Raw genomic sequence first — 27,076 nt, 5'->3', positions numbered from 1 at the left:
ATATACTAATATACTGTACTGCAAATATACTAATATACTGTACTGCAAATATACTAATATACTGCACTGCAAATATACTAATATACTGTACTGCAAATATACTAATATACTGCACTGCAAATATACTAATATACTGTATTGCAAATATACTAATATACTGCACTGCAAATATACTAATATACTGCACTGCAAATATACTAATATACTGTACTGCAAATATACTAATATACTGCACTGCAAATATACTAATATACTGTACTGCAAATATACTAATATACTGTACTGCAAATATACTAATATACTGCACTGCAAATATACTAATATACTGTACTGCAAATATACTAATATACTGTACTGCAAATATACTAATATACTGTACTGCAAATATACTAATATACTGTACTGCAAATATACTAATATACTGCACTGCAAATATACTAATATACTGCACTGCAAATATACTAATATACTGTACTGCAAATATACTAATATACTGCACTGCAAATATACTAATATACTGTACTGCAAATATACTAATATACTGTACTGCAAATATACTAATATACTGCACTGCAAATATACTAATATACTGTACTGCAAATATACTAATATACTGCACTGCAAATATACTAATATACTGTACTGCAAATATACTAATATACTGTACTGCAAATATACTAATATACTGTACTGCAAATATACTAATATACTGCACTGCAAATATACTAATATACTGTACTGCAAATATACTAATATACTGTACTGCAAATATACTAATATACTGTACTGCAAATATACTAATATACTGCACTGCAAATATACTAATATACTGTACTGCAAATATACTAATATACTGTACTGCAAATATACTAATATACTGCACTGCAAATATACTAATATACTGTACTGCAAATATACTAATATACTGCACTGCAAATATACTAATATACTGTACTGCAAATATACTAATATACTGTACTGCAAATATACTAATATACTGCACTGCAGATATACTAATATACCGTCATGCTAATATACTAATATACCGTCATGCAAATATACTAATATACTGTACTGCAAATATACTAATATACTGTATTGCAAATATACTAATATACTGCACTGCAAATATACTAATATACTGTCCTGCAAATATACTAATATACTGTATTGCAAATATACTAATATACTGCACTGCAAATATACTAATATACTGCACTGCAAATATACTAATATACTGTCCTGCAAATATACTAATATACTGTATTGCAAATATACTAATATACTGCACTGCAAATATACTAATATACTGCACTGCAGATATACTAATATACCGTCATGCTAATATACTAATATACCGTCATGCAAATATACTAATATACTGTACTGCAAATATACTAATATACTGTATTGCAAATATACTAATATACTGCACTGCAAATATACTAATATACTGTCCTGCAAATATACTAATATACTGTATTGCAAATATACTAATATACTGCACTGCAAATATACTAATATACTGCACTGCAAATATACTAATATACTGTCCTGCAAATATACTAATATACTGTATTGCAAATATACTAATATACTGCACTGCAAATATACTAATATACTGCACTGCAAATATACTAATATACTGTATTGCAAATATACTAATATACTGCACTGCAAATATACTAATATACTGTACTGCAAATATACTAATATACTGCACTGCAAATATACTAATATACTGTACTGCAAATATACTAATATACTGTACTGCAAATATACTAATATACTGTACTGCAAATATACTAATATACTGCACTGCAAATATACTAATATACTGTACTGCAAATATACTAATATACTGTACTGCAAATATACTAATATACTGTACTGCAAATATACTAATATACTGCACTGCAAATATACTAATATACTGTACTGCAAATATACTAATATACTGTACTGCAAATATACTAATATACTGCACTGCAAATATACTAATATACTGTACTGCAAATATACTAATATACTGCACTGCAAATATACTAATATACTGTACTGCAAATATACTAATATACTGTACTGCAAATATACTAATATACTGTACTGCAAATATACTAATATACTGCACTGCAAATATACTAATATACTGTACTGCAAATATACTAATATACTGCACTGCAAATATACTAATATACTGTACTGCAAATATACTAATATACTGTACTGCAAATATACTAATATACTGCACTGCAAATATACTAATATACTGTACTGCAAATATACTAATATACTGCACTGCAAATATACTAATATACTGTACTGCAAATATACTAATATACTGTACTGCAAATATACTAATATACTGTACTGCAAATATACTAATATACTGCACTGCAAATATACTAATATACTGTACTGCAAATATACTAATATACTGCACTGCAAATATACTAATATACTGTACTGCAAATATACTAATATACTGTACTGCAAATATACTAATATACTGTCCTGCAAATATACTAATATACTGCACTGCAAATATACTAATATACTGTACTGCAAATATACTAATATACTGTACTGCAAATATACTAATATACTGTACTGCAAATATACTAATATACTGTCCTGCAAATATACTAATATACTGCACTGCAAATATACTAATATACTGTACTGCAAATATACTAATATACTGTCCTGCAAATATACTAATATACTGCACTGCAAATATACTAATATACTGTCCTGCAAATATACTAATATACTGTACTGCAAATATACTAATATACTGTACTGCAAATATACTAATATACTGTACTGCAAATATACTAATATACTGTACTGCAAATATACTAATATACTGTCCTGCAAATATACTAATATACTGTACTGCAAATATACTAATATACTGTACTGCAAATATACTAATATACTGTCCTGCAAATATACTAATATACTGCACTGCAAATATACTAATATACTGTACTGCAAATATACTAATATACTGTACTGCAAATATACTAATATACTGTACTGCAAATATACTAATATACTGCACTGCAAATATACTAATATACTGTCCTGCAAATATACTAATATACTGTACTGCAAATATACTAATATACTGTACTGCAAATATACTAATATACTGCACTGCAAATATACTAATATACTGCACTGCAAATATCATAACTACTTCATCAGGTCATTGGGTCAGGTTAGGATTTTGGGGTTATGATTAGAAATAAACATGACCTTTGACCTTCATTAGCATATGCAGTTGTGATTGGCTGTACACGCTGGATGTTGGACTAAGAAATCCTTCAGACGCTATGATGAATGAGGAGAGGAAAACAGACGTTTATGTTGGTTTATTCAGGATTGTGTGTTTCTGCTCTCATCAATTAAAGAACGTCAGGTTCAGGAAATAAACATGAGAAACTAAACCTGCATTTCAGCGACAGAACATGGAAATATATTTACACGATGAAAACAAAAGAAATAAACTGAACCTGAAATGAAATGTACAAATATCAAACTTTAAGAGTCCGATTTGTGTGTTGAATGTGTTTATATATGTGTGTGACCGTGTGTGTGACCGTGTGTGTGTGTGAGAGTATCAGTCGCTCCTAATGTTGAAGCCAACCTGGATCAGGGCTCCGGTCAGTGAGTGAGTGTGTGTGTGTGTGTGTATGTGTGTGTGTGTGTGAGTGTGTGTGTGTGTGTGTGTGTGTGTGTGTGTGTGTGTGTGTGTGTGTGTGTGTGAGTATCAGTCGCTCCTCATGTTGATAACCAGCTGGATCAGGGCTCCGGTGAGTGAGTGTGTGTGTGTGTGTGTGTTTGTGTGTGTGTGTGTATGTGTGTGTGTGTGTGTGTGTGTGTGTGTGTGTGTGTGTGTGTGTGTGTGTGTGTGTGTGTGTGTGTGAGTATCAGTCGCTCCTCATGTTGATGCCCAGCTGGATCAGGGCTCCGGTCAGTGAGTGAGTGTGTGTGTGTGTGTGTGTGTGTGTGTGTGTGTGTGTGTGTGTGTGTGTGTGTGTGTGTGTGTGAGTGTGAGTATCAGTCGCTCCTAATGTTGAAGCCAACCTGGATCAGGGCTCCGGTCAGTGAGTGAGTGTGTGTGTGTGTGTGTGTGTGTGTGTGTGTGTGTGTGTGTGTGTGTGTGTGTGTGTGTGTGTGTGAGTATCAGTCGCTCCTAATGTTGAAGCCAACCTGGATCAGGGCTCCGGTCAGTGAGTGAGTGTGTGTGTGTGTGTGTGTGTGTGTGTGTGTGTGTGTGTGTGTGTGTGTGTGAGTGTGTGTGTGTGTGTGTGTGTGTGTGTGTGTGTGTGTGTGTGTGAGTATCAGTCGCTCCTCATGTTGATAACCAGCTGGATCAGGGCTCCGGTGAGTGAGTGTGTGTGTGTGTGTGTGTGTGTGTGTGTATGTGTGTGTGTGTGTGTGTGTGTGTGTGTGTGTGTGTGTGTGTGTGTGTGTGTGTGTGTGTGTGTGAGTATCAGTCGCTCCTCATGTTGATGCCCAGCTGGATCAGGGCTCCGGTCAGTGAGTGAGTGTGTGTGTGTGTGTGTGTGTGTGTGTGTGTGTGTGTGTGTGTGTGTGTGTGTGTGTGTGTGTGTGTGAATATCAGTCGCTCCTCATGTTGATGCCCAGCTGGATCAGGGCTCCGGTTAAGAGGCCCCACAGTGGCACACAGATGAAGAGTGGCCTGAGGATGATGATCTGCTCCAGTCGTGCGCACAGAGTCACACAGAAGCCCAGCTTCATCATCAGCGCCAGAAGGTACCAGACCTTGAGCCGCGGGTCGAACCCGGCCCGGCACCGGCCCGCCACCTTCACCCCCAGCAGCAGCAGCAGAAGCCCATCCAGGACCCACACCGGCAGGAAAATCAGGAACCAGCTCCACTTCACCTTCCCATCCAGCTTCAGAACCAGCAGGATGAGGAACACGAGCGAGAAGATCCAGGTCAGCAGAACCCGCTGAGCCAGAGACATCTGAAGCGGGTCAGAACCACATCAGCATCAGCACCACCCACACACACACACACACACACACACACACGCGCGTCGTCACTCACCGCGCAGTCCCACGGAACCGTCAGATCAGCCGTTCGCTCTCAGCCGATCCGCATCGGAATCATGACTGAGTGAGTCGTTGAGATGCGCTGTGTCTGTGAGGTCTGCAGCTGTCAGTCAAAGTGGGGTTCTGTTTCCGGGTTCAGCAGCGCGTCCCGGATGTGTGGAATATCGGCGTCCATGGAAACGCGGATCGGGTCTGTATCGCGTACGTAAGATGTCTTGTAATGTTCCGTCACGGGTTATTATTATCAGCTGGATATGCGTTATTATCAGATGAGACGGTGAACAACACGGTTATAATCGCTTCTGTCATGTGACCTCTAGAGGGAGACATTACTCGCTCGTTATTCATCAAGCTCACGGTTGACCGTAACTCTGCTCGGCTTTACACACTTCCTTCACGAGTTTAGTGTTTAACGATCGTTTACAGCCGGTAGTGCGCTTGATATTCCCGGGGTTCCCTGTTTAATGTGGAGATCCGGTGATCGCGTGATTCCGCTGCGCGTTTATTCCGTGTGCGCCGGTAAAACTGCAGATCCACAGAGAGAGAGTGAGAGAGAGAGAGAGAACAACACTGGAATCAATCGCGATCTTCATCATCTTCATCTTCGCGTTAATCTTCTGTATGTCGAACATGAAGGACTGAAGCGGCTCGTTGCGGTAAGAAGAGACACGAACGAATCACCGTTTAAACACACACACACACACACACACACACACACACACACACACACGCACACAAACATTCTCTTTCTCTCTCATTCAGTCAGACAGACAGACACAAACAAACAACCACACACACACACATACACACACACACACACACACACACACACACACACACACACACACACACACACACACACACACACACACACGTGTTACTCTAACAGTGTAAGAGTGCAAACATTGTATCTTTGACTCGATCTGTGTGTGTCACTGCAACTCACACACACTCCTCTGCTGATCTTCATCACTGGATCTGCTGTAACACACACACACACACACACACACACACACACACACACACACACACACACACACACACTGCTGATCTTCATCACTGGATCTGCTGTAACACACACACACACTGCTGATCTTCATCACTGGATCTGCTGTAACACACACACACACACACTTTCTCTCTCTCTCTCTATTAATTCAATTCAAATTCAATTCAAAATTAGCTTTATTTCCATGACGATTGTATCAATGTATTGCCAAAGCATTTATAATTTTTTACAGTAAATCATCATACATATACACACTCTCTGTCTCTCTCTCTCTCTCTCTCTCTCTCTCTCTCTCTCTCTCTCTCTCTCTCTCTCTCTCTCTCTCTCTCTCTCTCTGTCTCTCTCTCTCTCTCTCTCTCTGTCTCTCTCTCTCTCCCTCTCTCTGTCTCTCTCTCCCTCTCTCTGTCTCTCTCTCTCTCTTCCTCTCTCTGTCTCTGTCTCTCTCTCCCTCTCTCTGTCTCTCTCTCTGTCGCTCTCTCTGTCTCTCTCTCTGTCTCTCTCTCTCTCTCCCTCTCTCTGTCTCTGTCTCTCTCTCTCTCTCTCTGTCTCTGTCTCTCTCTCCCTCTCTCTGTCTCTGTCTCTCTCTCTCTCTCTCCCTCTCTCTGTCTCTCTCTCCCTCTCTCTGTCTCTGTCTCTCTCTCTCTCTCCCTCTCTCTGTCTCTCTCTCTCTCCCTCTCTCTGTCTCTCTCTCCCTCTCTCTCTCTCTGTCTCTCTCTCTGTCTCTCTCTCTCTCCTCAGTTTGACTCAGTGTCGTGTTCTCCTCATGTCGAGACGCTGATCCATCAGATTCTCCGTAAGTTCTTGAGAGTGAGTGAGTTTTCTGACAGAAGTGTTTCTGGAACATTCTCTGAGACACGTGTGTGTGTGTTATAGCAGATCCAGTGATGAAGATCAGCAGTGTGTGTGTATGTGTGTGTCAGCTGCTGCTCAGTGATTTTCCACCTGTGAGCGTCTGGAGCGGCAGGTTATTTTAGGATGTGTGTCCCATGAATAGCTTCAGGTTCAGAGACAGACTGGTTTAACTCAGTGCGTTCCTCTTGTTTGTGAGTGTGTGTGAGATTGTTTAGTTGCTGAGAGAGAATAAATGCGACCGTTTCCTCTTACAGACGCAGGAAGACGCGTTGCTTTATTTAGCCTGTGAAACACACACACACACACACACACACACACACACACACACACACTCATACATGCAGCATTGTGACCCCAGAGACACACACACACAGTATCAGATGAGACACACACACACACTTCATGAAACATGCACAGCTCTGTGTCGGGTTACTCATCAGCAGGTGTGTGTGTGTGTTATTTCATTGCATATGGACCCGCCGCTGTAAAGAGTGTGTGTGTGACAGCAGGAGCTCCAGTGACTCGACTCGGAATCACATCAATCTGAAGGGTTCCCGCCTGTCCTTATGTCTTAAATTCACTTTTCATAATTTTAAAGGCGCAATTATGCTTACATTTCTTCAATAGTGTAATAAATGTCTTAATTTCAGTTTGAATAGGTCTTCAATTAAGGATAGATGAGTGTTCATCCCGCTGAGGGTGTGATGAAAGCCTGGAGTGGCGGGAGCGCGTTCTGTAATCTCTCCGCTCCGAGTCCACTCCGGGTTTTCCATTCCCGCTCACGAAAGAAAAAATATATATATCTACCATGCCCGTGAAGTAGCCTATACGCGGAGTTTCAGTTCATTTATGAGATGCGCTCCAGTTCACGTGCAATGCAATATCACGCCGGCGCCTTCATGTCCTGATTATATTGTCTGCTATATTTGCTTCTCATTTATTAAATCTAGGCAATTGGTTGATGAAACATCGATTAAAATTAAGATACAATTTATACAAAACGAAATTCACTTTAAAGATCGTGTCTGACCCACTCCATGTGTCTCCCGATATATTGCGCATCTAATGATCTGTGTTACTCATGGCCAGAGCCGAGCGCGAGTTCCAGCGCGACGCTCCACGACAAACTTCAGCTAACGCTCATATACTGATGACTGTGCTTATGAGATTAACATTATTACAATGTATTCATATTTAACACAAATACATGTTCTTTGCTAATCACAGTGGAAAATATAAGCTCAACTTGACAACACAAGCACCTATTAATTATAATGCCATAATAGTAGTATTGTATAAATATTAATATTTGTATATGGTCCTTGAATGTGTTATATTTCACCAGTATCAGCACTGGGAGTGTTTGCCCACGAATGGCAGGATCTCTACAGCAAGGACCTCGCATTAATAAAACCCTGCGTACGTGTTCACTTTTCATATAATCAACATAGATCAAATAAAAAAATAACATTAAATTATTTATTTATAATGGCTAGGTTAAAACAGATATTATATAATGTATAGTTTGTGATATTAGCTCACTTTTCAGCAAAAGCTCTGTTTGCTTTTATTATTTGAGAAATAAAAACTTGTGTTAAAGTTATGCAAATGGTTAACTGTCGAGACTCACAGAGAAGGAAATGAATAGTTGAAATAAAGTCGTTATTTTTGTTTGTTTTTGCGCACAAAAAGTATTCTCGTCGCTTGATAAACTTAAGATTGAGCCACTGTAGTCACTTGGACTATTTTATCGATGTCTTTAATAACTTTTAGAGGCCGGCAAGTTTCAATCCCTTAGAAGCCTATGGAGGAGTGATCCAGCTCTCAGATTTAATCACAAATATCTTAATTTGTGTTACGAAGATGAACGAAGGTCTTACGGGGTTGAACAACATGAGGGAGAGTAAATACTGACAGAATTTACATTTTTGGGTGAACTATCCTTTTAACTCTTGTAAAAGCATTAGATTGAAAACATTGAAATTTCATAAAGTGTGTAAATAATAGAAACGCAGTTCAAAATGGCTGTTCTTTAAATGCAGATGTTCATTAGTGAAGGTAAAGCATGTACTCACTATACTCCTAATTACAAGAAGAAGAAACTGCTCTCAAACTGTGTGTGTGACGGGCTGTGGACAGGGGTTTGGCCGAGGAAACATTTTCTTTTGCTTTAACTCCTGAATCTGTGTGTGTGTGTGTTTCACTAGATGAATCCTCATTCATGAAGCTGTGGATGTTTGATTGTTTGGCTGGAAACACAGATCATATGCAAATGAAAGTCAGAAGTTGTGAGAGCAGGACCGGTCTTTCCACACTTGAGTGTGCATTACTGAGGGTGTGTGTGTGTGTGTGTGTGTGTGTGTGTGTGTGTGTGTGTGTGTGTGTGTGTGTGTGTGTGTGTGTGTGTGTGTGAGTGAGTGAGTGAGTGTGAGTGTGTGTGTGTGTGAGTGTGTGTGTGTGTGTGTGTGAGTGAGTGAGTGAGTGACAGTGTGAGTGAGTGAGAGTGTGAGTGAGTGTGAAAGAGAGTGTGTGTGTTTGTGTGTGTGTGTGTGTGTGTGTGTGAAAGAGTGTGTGTGTACTGTGTGTGTGTACAATATGCGTGTGTGTGTGTGTGTGTACTGTGTGTGTGTACAATATGCGTGTGTGTGTGTGTGTGTGTGTGTGTGTGTGTGTGTGTGTGTGTGTGTGTGTGTGTGTGTGTGTGTGTGTGTGGGACACACCTGTGCTGCAGGTAAGAGGGGGTGAAGTGCGTCAGAGCTGATCTAACTCTTCTCTCTGTTCGTTCTCAGTCTATAATGATCCAGCGTGAGACTCTTGACATGTAAATGGCGTCTAAAGTGCGAGATGCTGTTCTCTGGTACCAGAAGAAGGTGAGAGATCAATCTATCTACATCTTTCTGTGTGTGAGTGTCCAGGCGCAGGTCCTTCATCAGATCAGGAGTGTGTGTGTGTGTGTGTGTGTGTGTGTGTGTGAGAGAGTGTGTGTCCAGGTGCATGGTACATAAAAAAAAAAAAAAATATATATATATATATTTATATATATATACAGTGCCGGTACATAGCCTCTCCACTGCCAAGATCTCGTACACGCCTCCTCGTGGCACACATGGTAACTGGTCCTTGCGGTCCCAGGCTAAGCTGAACGGGATCTCGGAGCAGCAGTGGCCCCAGAGACGCGGCATGAGGCCCATCGGTGAGTGAAACGCCCTGCTGCCCGTCAACCACTGACTCAGCTATGGGTAAACAGTGAAGACCCCAACGGCCTCATGCCACTGGAGGTCATCTGGCAGGAGTGAAGACAGAGGGAGTGAGCTCAGCGCAAAAATCACCTTAATCCTCACCCTATGGTCAAGTTTCTTGCTTCAAAAATGGTCTGCGTCCCCACACTCCGGGCGGTAAGCTGCAACCGTCGGAGCACCCCTCCTCGCGGTCGAAAAATCAAAGGTGAAAAATAAGCTAAGCATTGCTCCTTGGAACATTCGTACACTGCTGGACCTGGCCGAAACTCCTGACAGGCCCCACCGCAGAACAGCACTGGTGGCCCTGGAGCTCGCAAGATATAACATCGACATAGCAGCTCTCTGCGAGACCAGACTACACAGGGAGGACTGGGGAGGTCGGTGCTGGGTACACGTCGTAATCATGGAGTTCATTAATGAAAGACTGATGACATGGCACATTCCCCTGGCAAAGGAACACTTCGTCACTCTCATCAGTGCATACGCTCCCACTCTTGATGCCGAGTACAACATCAAAGAGGATTTCTACAGAGCTCTTGATGCCATCCTACAGAAACCCTGGCTACAGACAGGCTCATACTCCTGGGAGATCTCAATGCTAGAGTGGCCACGGAGCACCTGGTGTGGAGTAAAGTCATCGGCCAGCATGGTGTGGGGAAAATAAACCGCGACGGGCTCAGACTCCTCTCCCTCTGTGCAGAGCACCAGCTGGTCATTACTAACACAGTCTTCCAGATGAAGAACAGGCTCAAGACCACCTGGCAGCACCCCCGCTCAAACACTAGCATCTTCTTGACTACGGGATTGTCCGTCAAAAGGACAGACAAGATGTCCTCACTGTGTGATGCGCGGAGCTGAGAGCTGGACTGACCACCTCATGGTCAGATCCAAACTACTCATGAGCATTCAGCCCCGTGGCCGAGGACAGCTCCAACAAGAAACTCAACTAAAAATGCACCAGACCAACCAAGAGGCGAATCAAGAGACACCAGTGGGCGGCTGGTCCTGGGATCTGGTTTTCCTGCTGCATCTGCGGTCGAGTATGCGGCTCAAGGATCGGACTCGACGCCCACGAGAAGTGTCACCAGCAACAAGGTTGCTGAACCGTGTGTGTGTGTGGCTAGGCGCTGGTCCTTCATCAGATCTGGATACGGCCTGGATCCGGCGGACTGCAGTAAACCTCGGGATAAACAGAGAGACTAATATTAGCGTAGACGCCATCCTTCTTATGATGTCACAAGTACATCAGGATTTAATATTAGGAAAACTGTTCCAGAGTTTTGGTGCTAAATAGGAAAAGGATCTACCGCCAGCAGTCGATTTAGATGTTCTAGGTATTATCAACTGGCCGGAGTTTTGAGATCGTAATAGACGTGAAGAACTATAATGCGTTAAGAGCTCGCTCAAGTACTGGGGAGCTAAACCATTTAGTGCTTTGTAAGTAATCAGCAATAATTTAAAATTTATACGATGTTTATTAGGGAGCCAATGCAGTGTTGACAGAACCGGACTAATATGGTCGTACTTCCTGGTTCTGGTAAGAACTCTAGCGGCTGCGTTTTGAACTAGCTGTAGTTTGTTTATTAAGCGTGCAGGGCAACCACCCAGTAGAGCATTAAAATAATCAAGCCTTGATGTCATGACGCCATGGACTAACTGTTCTGCATTTGTCATTGAGAGCATATGATGTAATTTAGATATATTTTTAAGATGGAAAAATGCGGTTTTACAGATACTAGACACGTGAATTTCCAATGAAAGATTAGATTGGAAAGATGAATGAGCACTCACACACACACACAGGTTCCTAACTGACGACGAAGACTTGACAGAGCAGCCATCAAGTGTTAGACAGTATTCTGTGTGTGTGTGTGTGTGTGTGTGTGTGTGTGTGTGTGTGTGTGTGTGTGTGTGTGTGTGTAAGAATGTGATAGTGTTTCCTGCATCAAGCATGTTTAATCAGAGAAACATGCAAGAACATGAAAAAACACACCAATGCGCAACACGTCTGTCGATTACAGACAGCAACAAGTGACTCACTGTGCAGCGCTCCACCCAGCCACACCTGAGCTTTATTTAGACTCGGTGAGAGAAGCAACATACACAAACACACACATACAGGTTGTGCGCTCGCTGTATGTTTAATGAGACTGAAGTCATAAATTATTGAGCGTTTTCCACCATGTGTCATGTAATTCAGCGTCTCAGTCTTCACCTCCAGTGTGGAAATGACACTGCGTGGCTGTCGCCCCCGGCAACAATCAGACCAATCAGAGCTATCGCCCCCGGCAACAATCAGACCAATCAGAGCTTTCGCCCCCAGGCAACAATCAGACCAATCAGAGCTGTCGCCCCTCGGCAACAATCAGACCAATCAGAGCTGTCACCCCGGCAACAATCAGACCAATCAGAGCTTTTGCCCCCCGGCAACAATCAGACCAATCAGAGCTGTCGCCCCCCGGCAACAATCAAAACCAATCAGAGCTGTCGCACCAGGCAACAATCAGACCAATCAGAGCTTTTGCCCCCCGGCAACAATCAGAGCTGTCGCCCCCGGCAACAATCAGACCAATCAGAGCTTTTGCCCCCCGGCAACAATCAGACCAATCAGAGCTGTCGCCCCCCGGCAACAGTCAAAACCAATCAGAGCTGTCGCCCCCCGCAATAATCAGACCAATCAGAGCTTTTGCCCCCCGGCAACAATCAGACCAATCAGAGCTGTCGCCCCCCGGCAACAGTCAAAACCAATCAGAGCTGTCGCCCCCGGCAATAATCAGACCAATCAGAGCTTTTGCCCCCCGGCAACAATCAGACCAATCAGAGCTGTCGTCCCCCGGCAATAATCAGACCAATCAGAGCTGTCGCCCCCCCGGCAACAATCAGACCAATCAGAGCTTTTGCCCCCCGGCAACAATGAGACCAATCAGAGCTGTCGCCCCCCGGCAACAATCAGACCAATCAGAGCTGTCGCCCCCGGCAACAATCAGACCAATCAGAGCTGTCGCCCCTGGCAACAATCAGACCAATCAGAGCTGGCGCTGCTTGTGGATCACATACATTTACACTCATGACACTGACACGCTAAACCAGTAACCCTTCATTATCCAGTTAAACACACAAGTTCCGGTTTACAGTTTGAATCTGACTGTCAGCGTCATGATTGATCACTGCGTTTATACCACTAATAAACACTCATGACGAGTGTGTGTGTCTGTTCTTCAGATGTTTAAAGGTATGAATGCTGTTCAGATCATGTCTGATGTTAAACCTGTCTGTCTCTCTTCTGTGTGTGTGTCAGATTGGCGCGTATGACCAGCAGATATGGGAGAAATCAGTGGAACAGAGAGAGATCAAGGTAACCTGTGTGTTTGTGTGTGAGAGTGTGTGTGTGAGAGTGTGTGAGAGTGTGTGAGAGTGTGTGAGAGTTAGGGCTGTGCATTTAATCGAATTTCGATTTCAATTTCGATTTTGGCTCCCAACGATCTCCAAAATAGTACAATCGACTAAAAACGATTATTTTGTCCTGTGTTCTGAATGACTCGCGCACGCGCACATCCGCCTCTCCCGAAGCCATAAACTCTCTCAGTCATAAACTGCAAGCACAATAAACTTCACAATAACAATTGGCTAATTTAATATAGACTGGAGTGAGACCATAGACGTATCTCGAGCTGTCGCAGATCTCTGCTCGATCACTGTAGCGCCTCAGTTAAAGCGAACGGCAGCGCGAGCGCACATGAACTGATCATCTGTTCCGCTTTACAGCACGAAACAAATCGATAATGAACACAGGGAGCGACATCAACACTTGTCTGCTTGTCCGGGAAAAGGGGATTTTTAAGTTTGAAGTTAAAGAGTTTTACTTGCCCGACCGATCGAAACGCGAGATGGTTTTGATCTTATACAGTCAGAGTGTAAACAGAGATCGGTAATGGATAGTTTCTGGAAGCTGCGCTGCCTGTCTATTTGTGAGAGAGACATTAGTGGAGAAATCAAAAACAAATGAGCCTAACAGCTCACACAAAAACTCACAGAAGAAACATAATGAGGTAGAAATGTGTATGAGTGTGTTGAGTGTGTATGTGTTGAGTTTTTTTAACATATGTAGTTAAGTAACATAACACGACTAAGGGCTGTTCTATATCACGATTGCAAATGTTACATTGAATTTATAGTTTCGTAAACAAGTAGCAGCTAGCCTAGTTTATATTTAGTAACTTACATTTTAGATGCAATATTGACTGGTTTTGTTCTATTTCACCGACGAAAATTGTTACAAAAGAAAAGCATCACTAAGCGCTGTGTTTTGTTACTGAATGATTCATTATTTTGAACGAATCGTTTTAATGAATGAGTCAATGATTCATTTATTAAGACGGTCACTTGTCGCCACCTATATTGTTTAAAGGTATCATTGATTTTATTTTTTATTTTATTATGTTTTAATCTCATAATATTTTTAAAGTTGTAATTTTGCAGTGTAAATTAATTGAATGGATACCAGCCCTTTTTATTACAACTGAATTTGATCAAATGTAAGAATTTGACATAACACATATATTTAGTAAGGTTTAATAAATTGTCCTTTATAAAGGCAAAAAACGCCCTGGTGACCCCCTACAACAAATTAATTTGTAAACATGTCACCCTTTTCACCACTTGTGAGTTTGCAAGTCGGTTTAATAGTTCAAAAAGTGCAATAAATGTTCACATTTAGATTTTTTTCAAGAGTTGTTGAAAGGTGTCTTTTAATAAATGCAACACGTTCCCAAAGTCATGTAAAATAATCGTGTTACATAATCGTGATTTCAATACTGACCAAAATAATCGTGATTATGATTTTTTCCATAATCGAGCAGCCCTAGTGAGAGTGTGTGTGAGTCTGTGAGATTGTGTGAGAGTGTGTGTGAGTCTGTGAGAGTGTGTGTGAGAGTGTGTGTGAGTCTGTGAGAGTGAATGAGAGTCTGTGAGAGTGTGTGTGAGTCTGTGAGAGTGAATGAGGGTGAGTCTGTGAGAGTGTGGTAGAGTGTGTGTGTGTGAGAGTGTGTGTGAGAGTGTGTGTGAGAGAGTGTGTGAGAGAATGTGTGAGAGTGTGTTTGAGAGTGTGTGTTAGAGTGTGTGTTAGAGTGTGTGTGAGTCTGTGAGTGTGTGAGAGTGTGTGTGAGTCTGTGAGAGTGAATGAGTGTGTGTGAGAGTTTGTGTGAGAGTGTGTGTGAGTCTGTGAGAGTGAATGAGAGTCTGTGAGAGTGAATGAGAGTCTGTGAGAGTGAATGAGAGTCTGTGAGAGTGAATGAGAGTGTGTGTGAGAGTGTGTGTGAGCGTGTGTGTGAGAGTGTGTGAGCGTGTGTGTGAGCGTGAGAGTGAATGAGAGTCTGTGAGAGTGAATGAGAGTCTGTGAGAGTGAATGAGAGTGTGTGTGAGCGTGTGTGTGAGAGTGTGTGAGCGTGTGTGTGAGCGTGTGTGTGAGTGTGTGAGAGTGAATGAGATTGTTTTTGAGAGTGTGTGTGATAGTGTGTGAGCGTGTGTGTGAGTCTGTGAGAGTGAATGAGAGTCTGTGAGAGTGAGTCTGTGAGAGTGAGTCTGTGAGAGTGAGTCTGTGAGAGTGAGTCTGTGAGAGTGAGTCTGTGAGAGTGAGTCTGTGAGAGTGAGTCTGTGAGAGTGAGTTAGAGTGTGTGTGAGTCTGTGAGAGTCTGTGAGAGTGAATCTGTGAGAGTGAATCTGTGAGAGTGAGTCTGTGAGAGTGAGTCTGTGAGAGTGAGTCTGTGAGAGTGAGTCTGTGAATGAGAGTCTGTGAGAGTGAATGAGAGTCTGTGAGAGTGAATGAGAGTCTGTGAGAGTGAATGAGAGTGAGTCTGTGAGAGTGAATGAGAGTCTGTGAGAGTGTGTGTGAGCGTGTGTGTGAGTCTGTGAGAGTGTGTGTGAGCGTGTGTGTGAGTCTGTGAGAGTGAATGAGAGTCTGTGAGAGTGAATGAGATTGTTTTTGAGAGTGTGTGTGATAGTGTGTGAGCGTGTGTGTGAGTCTGTGAGAGTGAATGAGAGTCTGTGAGAGTGAGTCTGTGAGAGTGAGTCTGTGAGAGTGAGTCTGTGAGAGTGAGTCTGTGAGAGTGAGTCTGTGAGAGTGAGTCTGTGAGAGTGAGTCTGTGAGAGTGAGTCTGTGAGAGTGAGTCTGTGAGAGTGAGTCTGTGAGAGTGAGTCTGTGAGAGTGAATGAGAGTCTGTGAGAGTGAATGAGAGTCTGTGAGAGTGAATGAGAGTCTGTGAGAGTGAATGAGAGTCTGTGAGAGTGAATGAGAGTGAGTCTGTGAGAGTGAATGAGAGTCTGTGAGAGTGTGTGTGAGCGTGTGTGTGAGTCTGTGAGAGTGTGTGTGAGCGTGTGTGTGAGTCTGTGAGAGTGAATGAGAGTCTGTGAGAGTGAATGAGAGTCTGTGAGAGTGTGTGTGAGCGTGTGTGTGAGTCTGTGAGAGTGAATGAGAGTCTGTGAGAGTGTGTGTGTGAGAGTGTGTGAGAGTGTGTGTGAGAGTGTGTGAGAGTGAATGAGAGTGAATGAGAGTCTGTGGAGTGTGAGAGTGTGTGTGAGAGTGAGTCTGTGAGTGAATGAGAGTCTGTGAGTGAATGAGAGTCTGTGAGAGTGAATGAGAGTCTGTGAGAGTGAATGAGAGTGAGTCTGTGAGAGTCTGTGAGAGTCTGTGAGAGTCTGTGAGAGTCTGTGAGAGTGTGTGTAGTTTTCTTCTTCCTCTTAAACGTCTCTCGCTCTATCACCTCTCTCTCCTCAGTTCATTAGACGGGTGAGTACCGCTGCCGCTCTCAGCCTGTAGGTGGCGCTTTGTGTGTGTGTCAGACTGGCTTTGATGTCTTCACACGACGGGATGCTTGTGTGTGTGTATGAGAGCATGTTTAGACAAGGTCACATCAGTAACGACTCATGTACTGAGATTAACTCCGGGATTAAACTCCTCACTGATGATGATGCTGAAGACGGTAAATAAATGGTAAATGGACTGCATTTATATAGCGCTTTCACAGTCCCAATGGCCACCAAAGCGCTTTACATATTGCCTCACATTCACCCATTCACGCACTCATTCATACACCGACGGCGGTGTCAGCCATGCAAGGCGGCATCCAGCTCGTTTGGAGCAGCTGGGGTTAGGTGTCGACACTTGGTCAGGTGGAACCGGGGATCAAACCACCATCCTTTCGGTTTGTAGACAACCTACATGAACAACTGAACCACTGCCGCCCCTGCACACACTGGTCTCATATGTAGCAGCGTAGAGTGAATCTCATACAGATTGTTTGTGTTTGTGTTGCGCTATGACTCGTGTGTGTGTGTGCGTGTGTGTGTCTGGCTGAATGTCTTGCGTAATGAGGGATAGGCAGACAAATATAAAGAAGGCAGAAAGGGATTTGACTCGTTCTGCTCGTTCCGCTGAAGAATAAACGAGTCCCAGAGCGCGAGACGGGGCCCTCAATAGAGCGCGAGACGGGGCCCTCAATAGAGCGCGAGACGGGGCCCTCAATAGAGCGTGAGACGGGGCCCTCAATAGAGCGCGAGACGGGGCCCTCAATAGAGCGCGAGACGGGGCCCTCAATAGAGCGCGAGACGGGGCCCTCAATAGAGCGCGAGACGGGGCCCTCAATAGAGCGCGAGACGGGGGTCTCAATAGAGAGCGAGACCGGGCATGGTCTCAATAGAGCGCGAGACCGGGCATGGTCTCAATAGAGCGCGAGACCGGGCATGGTCTCAATAGAGCGCGAGACCGGGCATGGTCTCAATAGAGCGCGAGACCGGGCATGGTCTCAATAGAGCGCGAGACCGGGCATGGTCTCAATAGAGCGCGAGACCGGGCCCTCAATAGAGCGCGAGACGGGGCCCTCAATAGAGCGCGAGACCGGGCATGGTCTCAATAGAGCGCGAGACCGGGCATGGTCTCAAAAGAGCGCGAGACCGGGCATGGTCTCAATAGAGCGCGAGACCGGGCCCTAAATAGAGCGCGAGACCGGGGTCTCAATAGAGCGCGAGACCGGGCCCTAAATAGAGCGCGAGACCGGGCATGGTCTAAATAGAGCGCGAGACCGGGCATGGTCTCAATAGAGCGCGAGACCGGGCATGGTCTCAATAGAGCGCGAGACCGGGCATGGTCTCAATAGAGCGCGAGACCGGGCATGGTCTCAATAGAGCGCGAGACCGGGCCCTAAATAGAGCGCGAGACCGGGGTCTCAATAGAGCGCGAGACCGGGCCCTAAATAGAGCGCGAGACCGGGGTCTCAATAGAGCGCGAGACCGGGCATGGTCTCAATAGAGCGCGAGACCGGGCATGGTCTCAATAGAGCGCGAGACGGGGCCCTCAATAGAGTGCGAGACGGGGCCCTCAATAGAGCGCGAGACGGGGCCCTCAATAGAGCGTATCACATCTATCAGCAGTCTTTGTAAAATCAGTTCTAAATTCCTAATAATCTAGGTATTAAATGTGAGTGTGACCGAGTGTTTAATTGCTCTGCTCATGAATTGACTAATTAAACTCATATGAAGTGTGTGACGCATGGTTTCAGTATGAATGAATGATGTTTGACAGAGACAGTGTCGATCTCTCTCTCTCTCTCTCTCTCTCACTCTCTAGGGTCTTAGGAACAAACCGAAGAAGACGGGTCACGTAAAGCCGGACCTGATTGACGTGGATCTGGTCAGAGGTCAGACACACACACGCGCACACACACACACACACAGATTTCTCTGCGTTCACAGTTTCTCAGATCGTAACCAGTGGTGTGTTTATCTGTCAGGTTCTGCGTTTGCCAAAGCGAAGCCCGAGAGCCCGTGGACGGCTCTGACCCGGAAGGGCATCGTCAGGGTGGTGTTCTTCCCCTTCTTCTTCCGCTGGTGGATCCAGGTCACGTCCAGGACCATCTTCTACCTGCTGCTGTCTCTCTACCTGCTGCAGGGTGAGTGTGTGTGTGTGTGTGAGAGAGAGAGAGAGAACACCTGCTGCTGTCTCTCTACCTGCTGCAGGGTGAGTGTGTGTGTGTGTGTGTGTGTGTGTGTGTGTGTGAGTGTGAGAGAGAGAGAGAGAACACCTGCTGCTGTCTCTCTACCTGCTGCAGGGTGTGTGTGTGTGGCTGTGTGAGAGGGAGAACACGCCTGTGATTTACATGTGGCTTGTCCCTCTGAATCTGTCTCTACACATCCCTCCATCAGGGTTAGTGTAAAGGATCTGGGTGGAGTTCAATTTCTTTTGTTTTTATAGGTTATTAAAGAGAACAAGGTGTGCAAGAGCTAATCCACATTCTTTTCCTGGATGAAAACCCCCTTAAAATCAGCACTCCATCATGTTTCATTGCCATACGTGAAGCCGTATTTACTGCCGTCTGGGTGGTTTTTATTGATATGTGAATAAAAGCCTTAAACGCCTTCATTCATAAAGGTTTATTTCAGCATCTCTCTATGAAGCGTCAGAGTTTAGACTGAACACACTCTCAGTGGAGGGACAGAAATCTCTCATTCATTAAAATCATCATTTGTTTTGTAGAGGAACGTCTCACGGGTTTGAACGACACAGGGAAGAGCAAATGATGAGAACTTTTCGTGAATAAGTTAATTATCACTAATGTGAACTAATGTGGGACATCCGACCTCATGACGTCACGCTTTACACTAGATCATTTAATCCAGTTTCACTGACGCTGTTAAACCTGTAAGAACCTTTAGAGTGGAAAACATCTTATAAATAATGTGAAATACATCTAGTTTTTCATGTTCCCTTTAATAGCTATGTTTATTTTATTGCCCTAATAGGGGCTTTCGCACAGGAGGAACCTTTTCATCGTTCCCAAAACTATTGGTGGAAGTTCCCGGTTTTTGGCGTGTTCGCACTGCAGGAACAAGCAATGATTTTAGTTCTAGGAACTCCTTTAGAGGAACTAATTTACTCCTACTTCAGAGTCGCTCTAACCCAGCGCTATAGGAACTACAGTGACGCTAGTGTTCGCTGATTGGCCGAAACACCGGCATCCACCATTTTAAAAGGTGACATATTATGCCCCTCTTCACAACATGTAATATAAATCTGTGGTGTCCCCAGAATGTGGGAATCTCCCTCCAATCTCACTCATCCAGAATCCCTGCTTCAGAAACTCCAGCAATAACAACACACACCAATCTCACTCATCCAGAAGTCTCCATCATGAGATCCATCATCTCATCTCCTCATGGTGTGTGTGTGTGTGTGTGTGTGTGTGTCTGTTGCAGTGGTGGCAGCGCTACTGTTCTTCAGTGTCTCCTCTCCTCATGGCGTTCCCGTCACCGAGGTGTTCGGCTCCGTCTGGCTGATGCTGCTGTTGGGAACCGTTCACTGCCAGATCGTCTCCACACACACTCACACACACACTCCCAAACCCAGCGGCGGGAGGAGGCGCAGGTCAGACTCTCCCTCTTCAGCTAATGCTCATGTGTGTGTGTTTCCTTCTGAAGACACAGGTCAGACAGCTGGACACTAATGCTCTCTTCTTCATTATCAGAGTTTCAGCATCATTTAAATCAGTGCTGGGCGGTATACCGGTTCATACCGAAAACCGGTGTATATATTTTTTTATGATATAAATTTTTAATATACTGCCATACCGATGAATTTAATTACACAACGTTCGGAACGAACGTTACGCTGCGCCGCGTGATACTGTTTCAGACGGACCCTTTACAATGTTGCACTTCTAAGCAGCGACTGCGAGGGTAAACCTTTTACAGGGTGCTTCTCATTTCTTATTTGTGCATCCTCGTTTCCTTTCCTCGCGTCTCAGCTCCTCCCCCTGTAGGTTGTGAGGGAAGGCTGTGAGGGAAGAAAATGAGGACGGAGGAATCGAATGAAAGCTTTTTTTATACATTGGAATACTTGATCACTCGAGCGTCACTTCACAGCGTCATCAGCAGCGCTCAAAGGATCTGCCCTTATGTTGTTGAAGTTTGTATATTTAAGAAATTCATAATGAATAATAATAAAGCAAGATACCCTGTTGAAATATGTGATATGTGTGGTTTATATAAACTGCAAGAGTAAAGTATAAATTCAAATTATTGTGACAGATGTGAAGGGGGAGGAGAATGTATACGCGCGTCACGTTTAGTCAATAAAACCCTTCCGCACAGGATACACCTGTGTATCCTCGCTCATGACTCCTCTGAAAGCCTCCTCACTCCTCGATCCTCGACTCCTCGCGGTGCAATTAGAGAATTGAGATGTCCTTCAAGATGGCTGAGCTCGATCGGTTTCCGGGTCATAGGATGGAGGACAGAGGAGACGAGGAGACGAGGAGGGATATTGAGAAGCACCCATTGTCTATGGGTAAACAGCAGTGCTCTGGTGTTACGTTACAGGGAAGATGGATGCTGCAGAACTATGGCGTTATTTTCCTGTCAAATGTCGAGAGCGCATTATTGTAGCGCTAAAGTACATTAATATAATGCGTGAGCGCGAATCTCTCTGCTCGCGCGCGGAATATAATGTGCTGCGCTCTGAGATACACGCTGCTCACGTTGGTCTATTTTCTCTGGGCTCGCTCAGAGAATCCTGCACTTAAAACGTGTTCAGTGCAATCGCAGATCTCTCGTCTTCCCCAGCTAACAATTTTAGGTTATAAGAACGTTTTCATAACGTTCCCATTAAGTTATAAAAACGTTATTTCTGAATGTTCTAGGATCATTCAAAACGTCCAGTGTTTTAGACGTTGTATTAACGTTATTTCTTGGTGTAAGAACTTTATTCAAAACGTTATAAGAACGCTCAATTCTCCTGTTGTATAAACGTTGTATTAACGTTATTTCCTGGTTATAAGAACGTTGTTAGAACGTTAAGAAATAACAATTTTAGGTTATACTGGGCGCTATTCTATTCTACAATATTCACTAATGACAGTAAAATAGACCATCCTAAGTCAATTTACTGCAGTAATTCCGCTCTCAACCAGTAGAAAATGCTTTGAACACCTGATTATGCATGAAAAAAAAAAACTTCATAAACCGGAAAATCGGCATAATTTTGAAAAAAAATGTGATATAAATTTTTGGTCAAACCGCCCAGCACTAATTTAAATAGATCCTTTACAACCACAAATGATCAGTCATATTCCAGAAGCATGAATAGAAATAAGTTCACAAATGCTTGAATCATTAATGCTGAGTTCCTTCATCTCTGCTGAGTCCTCGTCTCTCTGGCCTTTCTCTCGACTCTGATCTCTGAGGTCAAAGTTCGTCCTGATTTGCCTTTTCTAAGTAATTCTGCACCTTTACTGTCTCTCTCGCTAAAGGAAGTTGAGGAAAGCGGCTCATTTGGACATTCATAGGGAAGGCGACGGCTCTAGCACTACCGATAACACACAGGAGGGGTCGCAGGGGTCACAGGGGTCGCAGGGGTCGCAAGGCCTCGTCTTCTTCTGCAGGGACTTCTGGCATGATCTCTTTAAAGTGGGGTGTGTATCTCTCTCTCTCTCTCTCTCTCTCTCTCTCTCTCTCTCTCTCTCTCTCTCTCTCTCTCTCTCTCTCTCTCTCTTTCTCTATTTCCTCTTCCTGGGTACAACATCCCTGTCCTAAATCCATCTGCCTCCATCATAAATGTTTACTCCTGAAGTCAGGAGTTTTTCAGAGGTTTGGTCACTGTGTCGCTCACTGGGGATTTTGTAGCCATTATATTCCATATTCCATTCCGTTTCAAATCCTGCACTTTCCCCCTAAAGCACAGATGTTAGTGTCTCTAGACAGCGGTTCAGTTTCTGCCGCCAGCGTTCATCTGTAGGACTAGCCTAGCGCTTCACGCTGGAACACACTCGTGTCTGGAATCCTCAGCGGGTCCGCTGTTTTCCCAGCAGGTCTAAGAAGTGTAAGCTGTCGCTGGATAAGTCTACGGAGACGGATAACGGGTATGTGTCTCTGGATGGGCGGATCACCAGTAAGAGCAGCGAGGAGGGTCTGCAGGGTCACGAGCGTCTGCTGGGTCACGAGGGTCTGCTGGGTCACGAGCCACACTGCGAGCTGAGGAGCGCTGAGGACACACACTGGACCGGCACACACCGGAGCCCCCTGATCCCACTGAGCCCAACCCACACCACAGGGAAGGTACGGCCGCTGACCCGAGAGAGAGTGTGAGTGACTTATGCTTGGTGTGTGTGTGTGTAACGTTTACTAATGTAGGTGCGAGAGTGAATGAACGGCACAGACGCGCTGTATAACTGTAGTAAACAAAGCGCGCACGCGCCTGTGCCGTTCATTCATCATTTAGCCTACACACAGACACGCAATTCATATTTAAACAGTCTTTTTGCGGTTTATAGACACTATTCAATATCGCGATTAGAACAAAGCACTTAAGAATAAATGACTTACTACATCAGCTGGATCCGTTGCTCCTCGAAATGAAACTGCCAGCACTTCTGGTACATTTTCCAGGGTTATTAGATAGTATTATTCCTCACAGTGTAGGGATACGCTGTGTACACAGCTGTAGTAAGATACTTACTGAACACGATGTGTTTTATAATCCAGCTGGTGGGCGTTGGCATGTTTGCATGGCTTGCCTTAGATCATTTGCGTTTGAATACCGCGCGCTCTCCGTGGGTGTGGCACATTAACGTGTAATCAGGTATAATGAGCTGGAAAGAAAAAGACTGACATCTCTCTCTTTTCATACAGATAACATAAACTGAGAATATTTGTTTTTTATATAAATTAATTCATTTAAAAGAAGAGAGTTCAAGCTTCATTATGGAAAAACACTCGTGCCTGTATGACAAGTATTCGCGGAATTACAGTTAATTTTCGGACGCGTTTCAGAATGGACTTAACTGACAGAGAGAAGCCAGAACGTGCATCATGTTTGTTTTTCTTTATTTGGCGACAAGCACAACACTTTATTTTTATTGTGAGTATCCACAAAAAAAATACACACTTATCAGGATCTAATGATGTACAACACGTAATATGTAAGATCAAAATCAACAGAGTATTTTGAGTTTCTTTTGCTTTGATAAGAAAAAAAGCGAGACTATCGCGCCCGCGCGATAGCCGACCTCAGAGAGTTAATAGGGAGCCAATGCAGTGTTGACAGAACCGGGCTAATATGGTCATACTTTCTGGTTCTGGTAAGAACTTTCTGGTTCTGTGGAATGGCGCCAGAATATTTAGCTGCACTTATTAAGCCCTACAATGCGGGTGCAAGATTTAGATCAGCAAAGAAGTTTTTATTAACTGTTCAAGTCAAGTCAAGTCATCCTCATTTATATAGCGCTTTTAACAATGTAGATTGTTTCAAAGCAGCTTTACAGAGATAAACATATAATTTAAGGTAACAGAGATTGGTTTGGTTTTATAGTGGCTCTTGAAAAATGTTTTTTCCAGCTAAAGTTAGTTTTGATTGATTCACTTCCGTCTAAATGATCATTTGTTATTAAATTAGGGGCCGCTAAGACGACACCGTTCTCTCTAAACAGACTTTAAACGTGAACCTGTGATAGACGCTGATGGCGTTCACATGCGCATTAAGAATTGATTCTATAGTTATGTGCGTTTGAATATATGTGCGCAGGTTTGTAATTCCTTACAAACCATGCCTAAACAAACTACTTGTCTATAAATTTTGATGCAGAATTTTTATTTTGTCTTATCCCTTTGGGTAGGTACGCGAACCGGAAAATTCCACAAGGCTTTATCTGTAGAGTGGTATAGGGATCCTCCATAGGGAGAGGCTAGTTGGCACTTCAGCACTGCATTGTCATCGGGTCCAGGCGAAAGTCCTTCGTCAGATCTGGATACGGCCTGGATCCGGCAGGCTGCGGGAAAACCTCGGGATAAACAAAGACACTAATATTATCGTAGATGCCATTCTTCTTATGATGTAACGATTACATCAGGATTTAAGGGAAGTGTTCCCAGTTCCGGCTGACCTAATCTAAGCAGCCTAATATTGAATATAGAAGGCTATAGAGTGTTATGTGAATGCTAGGTCAAAGAGATGTGTTTTTAGTCTAGCTTTGAACTGACAGACTGTGTCTGCTTCCCGGACAATGTTAGGAAGATTGTTCCAAAGTTTTGGTGCTAAATAGGAAAAGGATCTACCGCCAGCAGTCGATTTATATATTCTAGGTATTATCAACTGGCCAGAACTTTGAGATCGCAATAGACGTGAAGGACTATAATGCGTTAAGAGCTCGCTCAAGTACTGGGGAGCTAAACCATTTAGTGCTTTGTAAGTAATCAGCAATATTTTAAAATCTATACGATGTTTAATAGGGAGCCAATGCAGTGTTGACAGAACCGGGCTAATATGGTCGTACTTCCTGGTTCTGGTAAGAACTCTAGCGGCTGCGTTTTGAACTAGCTGTAGTTTGTTTATTAAGCGTGCAGGGCAACCACCCAGTAGAGCATTACAATAATCTAGCCTTGATGTCATGAACTCATGAACTAGTTGTTCCGCATTTGTCAGTGAGAGCATATGACGTAATTTAGATATATTTTTAAGATGGAAAAATGCGGTTTTACAGACACTAGACACGTGACTTTCAAATGAGAGATTGGTATCAAAGAGCACACACACACACACACACACACACACACACACACACACACACACACACACACACACACACACACACACACACAGGTTCCTAACTGACGACGAAGACTTAACAGAGCAGCATCAAGTGTTAGACGGTATTCTAGGTTATTACGTGAGGAAGTTTTTTGTCCAATAATTAGAATCTCTGTTTTTTCAGAATTTAGTAGTAGGAAATTACTAGTCATACAATTTTTTATATCAACTATGCATTCCGATAATTTTGTGAATTGGTGAGTTTCGTTAGGTTTGTAAGAAATATAGAGCTGAGTATCATCAGCATAACAGTGAAAGCTAATTCCATGTTTCCTAATGATATCTCCTAAAGGTAGCATGTACAGAGTGAACAGCAGCGGTCCTAGTACTGAGCCTTGTGGTACGCCATACTGAACTTGTGATCGATAAGACATCTCTTCATTTACTGCTACAAACTGATAGCGGTCAGATAAATATGATTTAAACCATGCTAATGCAATTCCACTAATGCCAACATAGTTTTCTAGTCTATTTAAGAGAATGTTGTGGTCAATGGTGTCAAATGCAGCACTAAGATCAAGTAACACTAATCGAGAGAAACAACCACGATCGGATGATAAGAGCAAATCATTTGTGACTCTAATGAGAGCTGTCTCAGTGCTATGGTGCGGTCTAAATCCTGACTGGAAAAACTCGCAGATACCATTTTTTTTAAGAAAGGAACACAGTTGTGAGGACCGTTTTCTTTCTTCTTTTTTTTTTTACAGTGTTTGTTGCGGGATTCCGTTTTGACGCAGCGACACGGTTTTTTCATTGTAGTTTACCAAAACAAGAGTGGTTTTTTGATCCGCGACTAGAGCGATCCCTCACTGTCACCCATTTGCCTGGCTGCACAGGCAATAATTCAGCCGGAACCGAATCATGTAAAGAGTTCTCTATGCTAGGCGCATCCAAAGTAGTATCTAAAGCTCTTGCACACTTACTATCCTCAATTAAAGTTTGGATGCGTGTTTCTAATTCTGAAATCTTCTCCGTCAGCCTGACTGTTTCCTTGCATTTATCACATATATATCCTATATTGCCGACGGGGAAGGCTATGCTAAACATGTAACATGAAGTGCAGGTGACAATAACAGGACAAGACATTACTCACCGTGTTTGTTGACTGATTCTTACTCAACTGGGCTTTTTATGAACTCAGTGGCGCGGGCGCGCGAGAGAAATATAAATAAATAAACTGAGCGCACGGGTGGCGCGTTAACAGACTAGCGAGTTACTAGTGGGTCGTGGTAAGAATAACGGAAGCTAGAGAATGATAA

At 43.4% G+C, this 27,076-nt stretch overlaps 2 protein-coding genes across 20 annotated transcripts in view; one reads left to right on the top strand and one right to left on the bottom strand.

The window, feature by feature from the left end:
- Nucleotides 1-3,365: 3,365 nt before the first annotated feature.
- LOC143751427 (transmembrane protein 60-like) lies at nucleotides 3,366-5,539 on the bottom strand. Its single transcript, XM_077244028.1, has 2 exons — nucleotides 5,085-5,539; nucleotides 3,366-5,001 (listed from the first exon to the last, which is right to left on the bottom strand). Exon 2 carries the CDS (start codon nucleotides 4,999-5,001, stop codon nucleotides 4,633-4,635), a length of 369 nt encoding a protein of 122 aa, XP_077100143.1. The 5' UTR covers nucleotides 5,085-5,539; the 3' UTR covers nucleotides 3,366-4,632.
- LOC143751423 (protein PHTF2) overlaps nucleotides 5,246-27,076 on the top strand; it is a 120,061-nt gene continuing 98,230 nt past the window's right edge. For 3 of the 19 annotated variants that reach the window (XM_077244026.1, XM_077244008.1, XM_077244017.1), the window contains exons 1-10: nucleotides 5,624-5,745; nucleotides 6,837-6,891; nucleotides 9,740-9,820; nucleotides 13,488-13,544; nucleotides 16,962-16,973; nucleotides 18,810-18,879; nucleotides 18,973-19,131; nucleotides 20,435-20,603; nucleotides 22,486-22,647; nucleotides 23,041-23,290. In XM_077244026.1, the coding sequence (XP_077100141.1) occupies nucleotides 9,776-9,820; nucleotides 13,488-13,544; nucleotides 16,962-16,973; nucleotides 18,810-18,879; nucleotides 18,973-19,131; nucleotides 20,435-20,603; nucleotides 22,486-22,647; nucleotides 23,041-23,290 (924 nt within the window). In that variant the 5' untranslated portion in view covers nucleotides 5,624-5,745; nucleotides 6,837-6,891; nucleotides 9,740-9,775. Of the gene's footprint in view, nucleotides 5,746-6,836; nucleotides 6,906-9,739; nucleotides 9,821-13,487; nucleotides 13,552-16,961; nucleotides 16,974-18,809; nucleotides 18,880-18,972; nucleotides 19,132-20,434; nucleotides 20,604-22,485; nucleotides 22,648-23,040; nucleotides 23,291-27,076 lie in introns of all 19 variants that reach the window. The other 16 variants (XM_077244011.1, XM_077244009.1, XM_077244014.1 and 13 more) reach the window with 16 other exon arrangements.

The sequence above is a fragment of the Siphateles boraxobius genome, unplaced genomic scaffold (assembly GCF_051911475.1).
Source record: "Siphateles boraxobius isolate OS27281-9 unplaced genomic scaffold, OSU_SipBor_1 257, whole genome shotgun sequence".
In the NCBI taxonomy this organism is placed as follows: Eukaryota; Metazoa; Chordata; class Actinopteri; order Cypriniformes; family Leuciscidae; genus Siphateles; species Siphateles boraxobius.
Note: the sequence above shows the minus strand (reverse complement) of the source record. Positions and strands in the feature narration are given on the sequence as shown.

Excerpts from the sequence above, each read along its gene's own strand:
- LOC143751427 (XM_077244028.1), bottom strand. The coding sequence starts at position 5,001 with ATGTCTCTGGCTCAGCGGGTTCTGCTGACCTGGATCTTCTCGCTCGTG.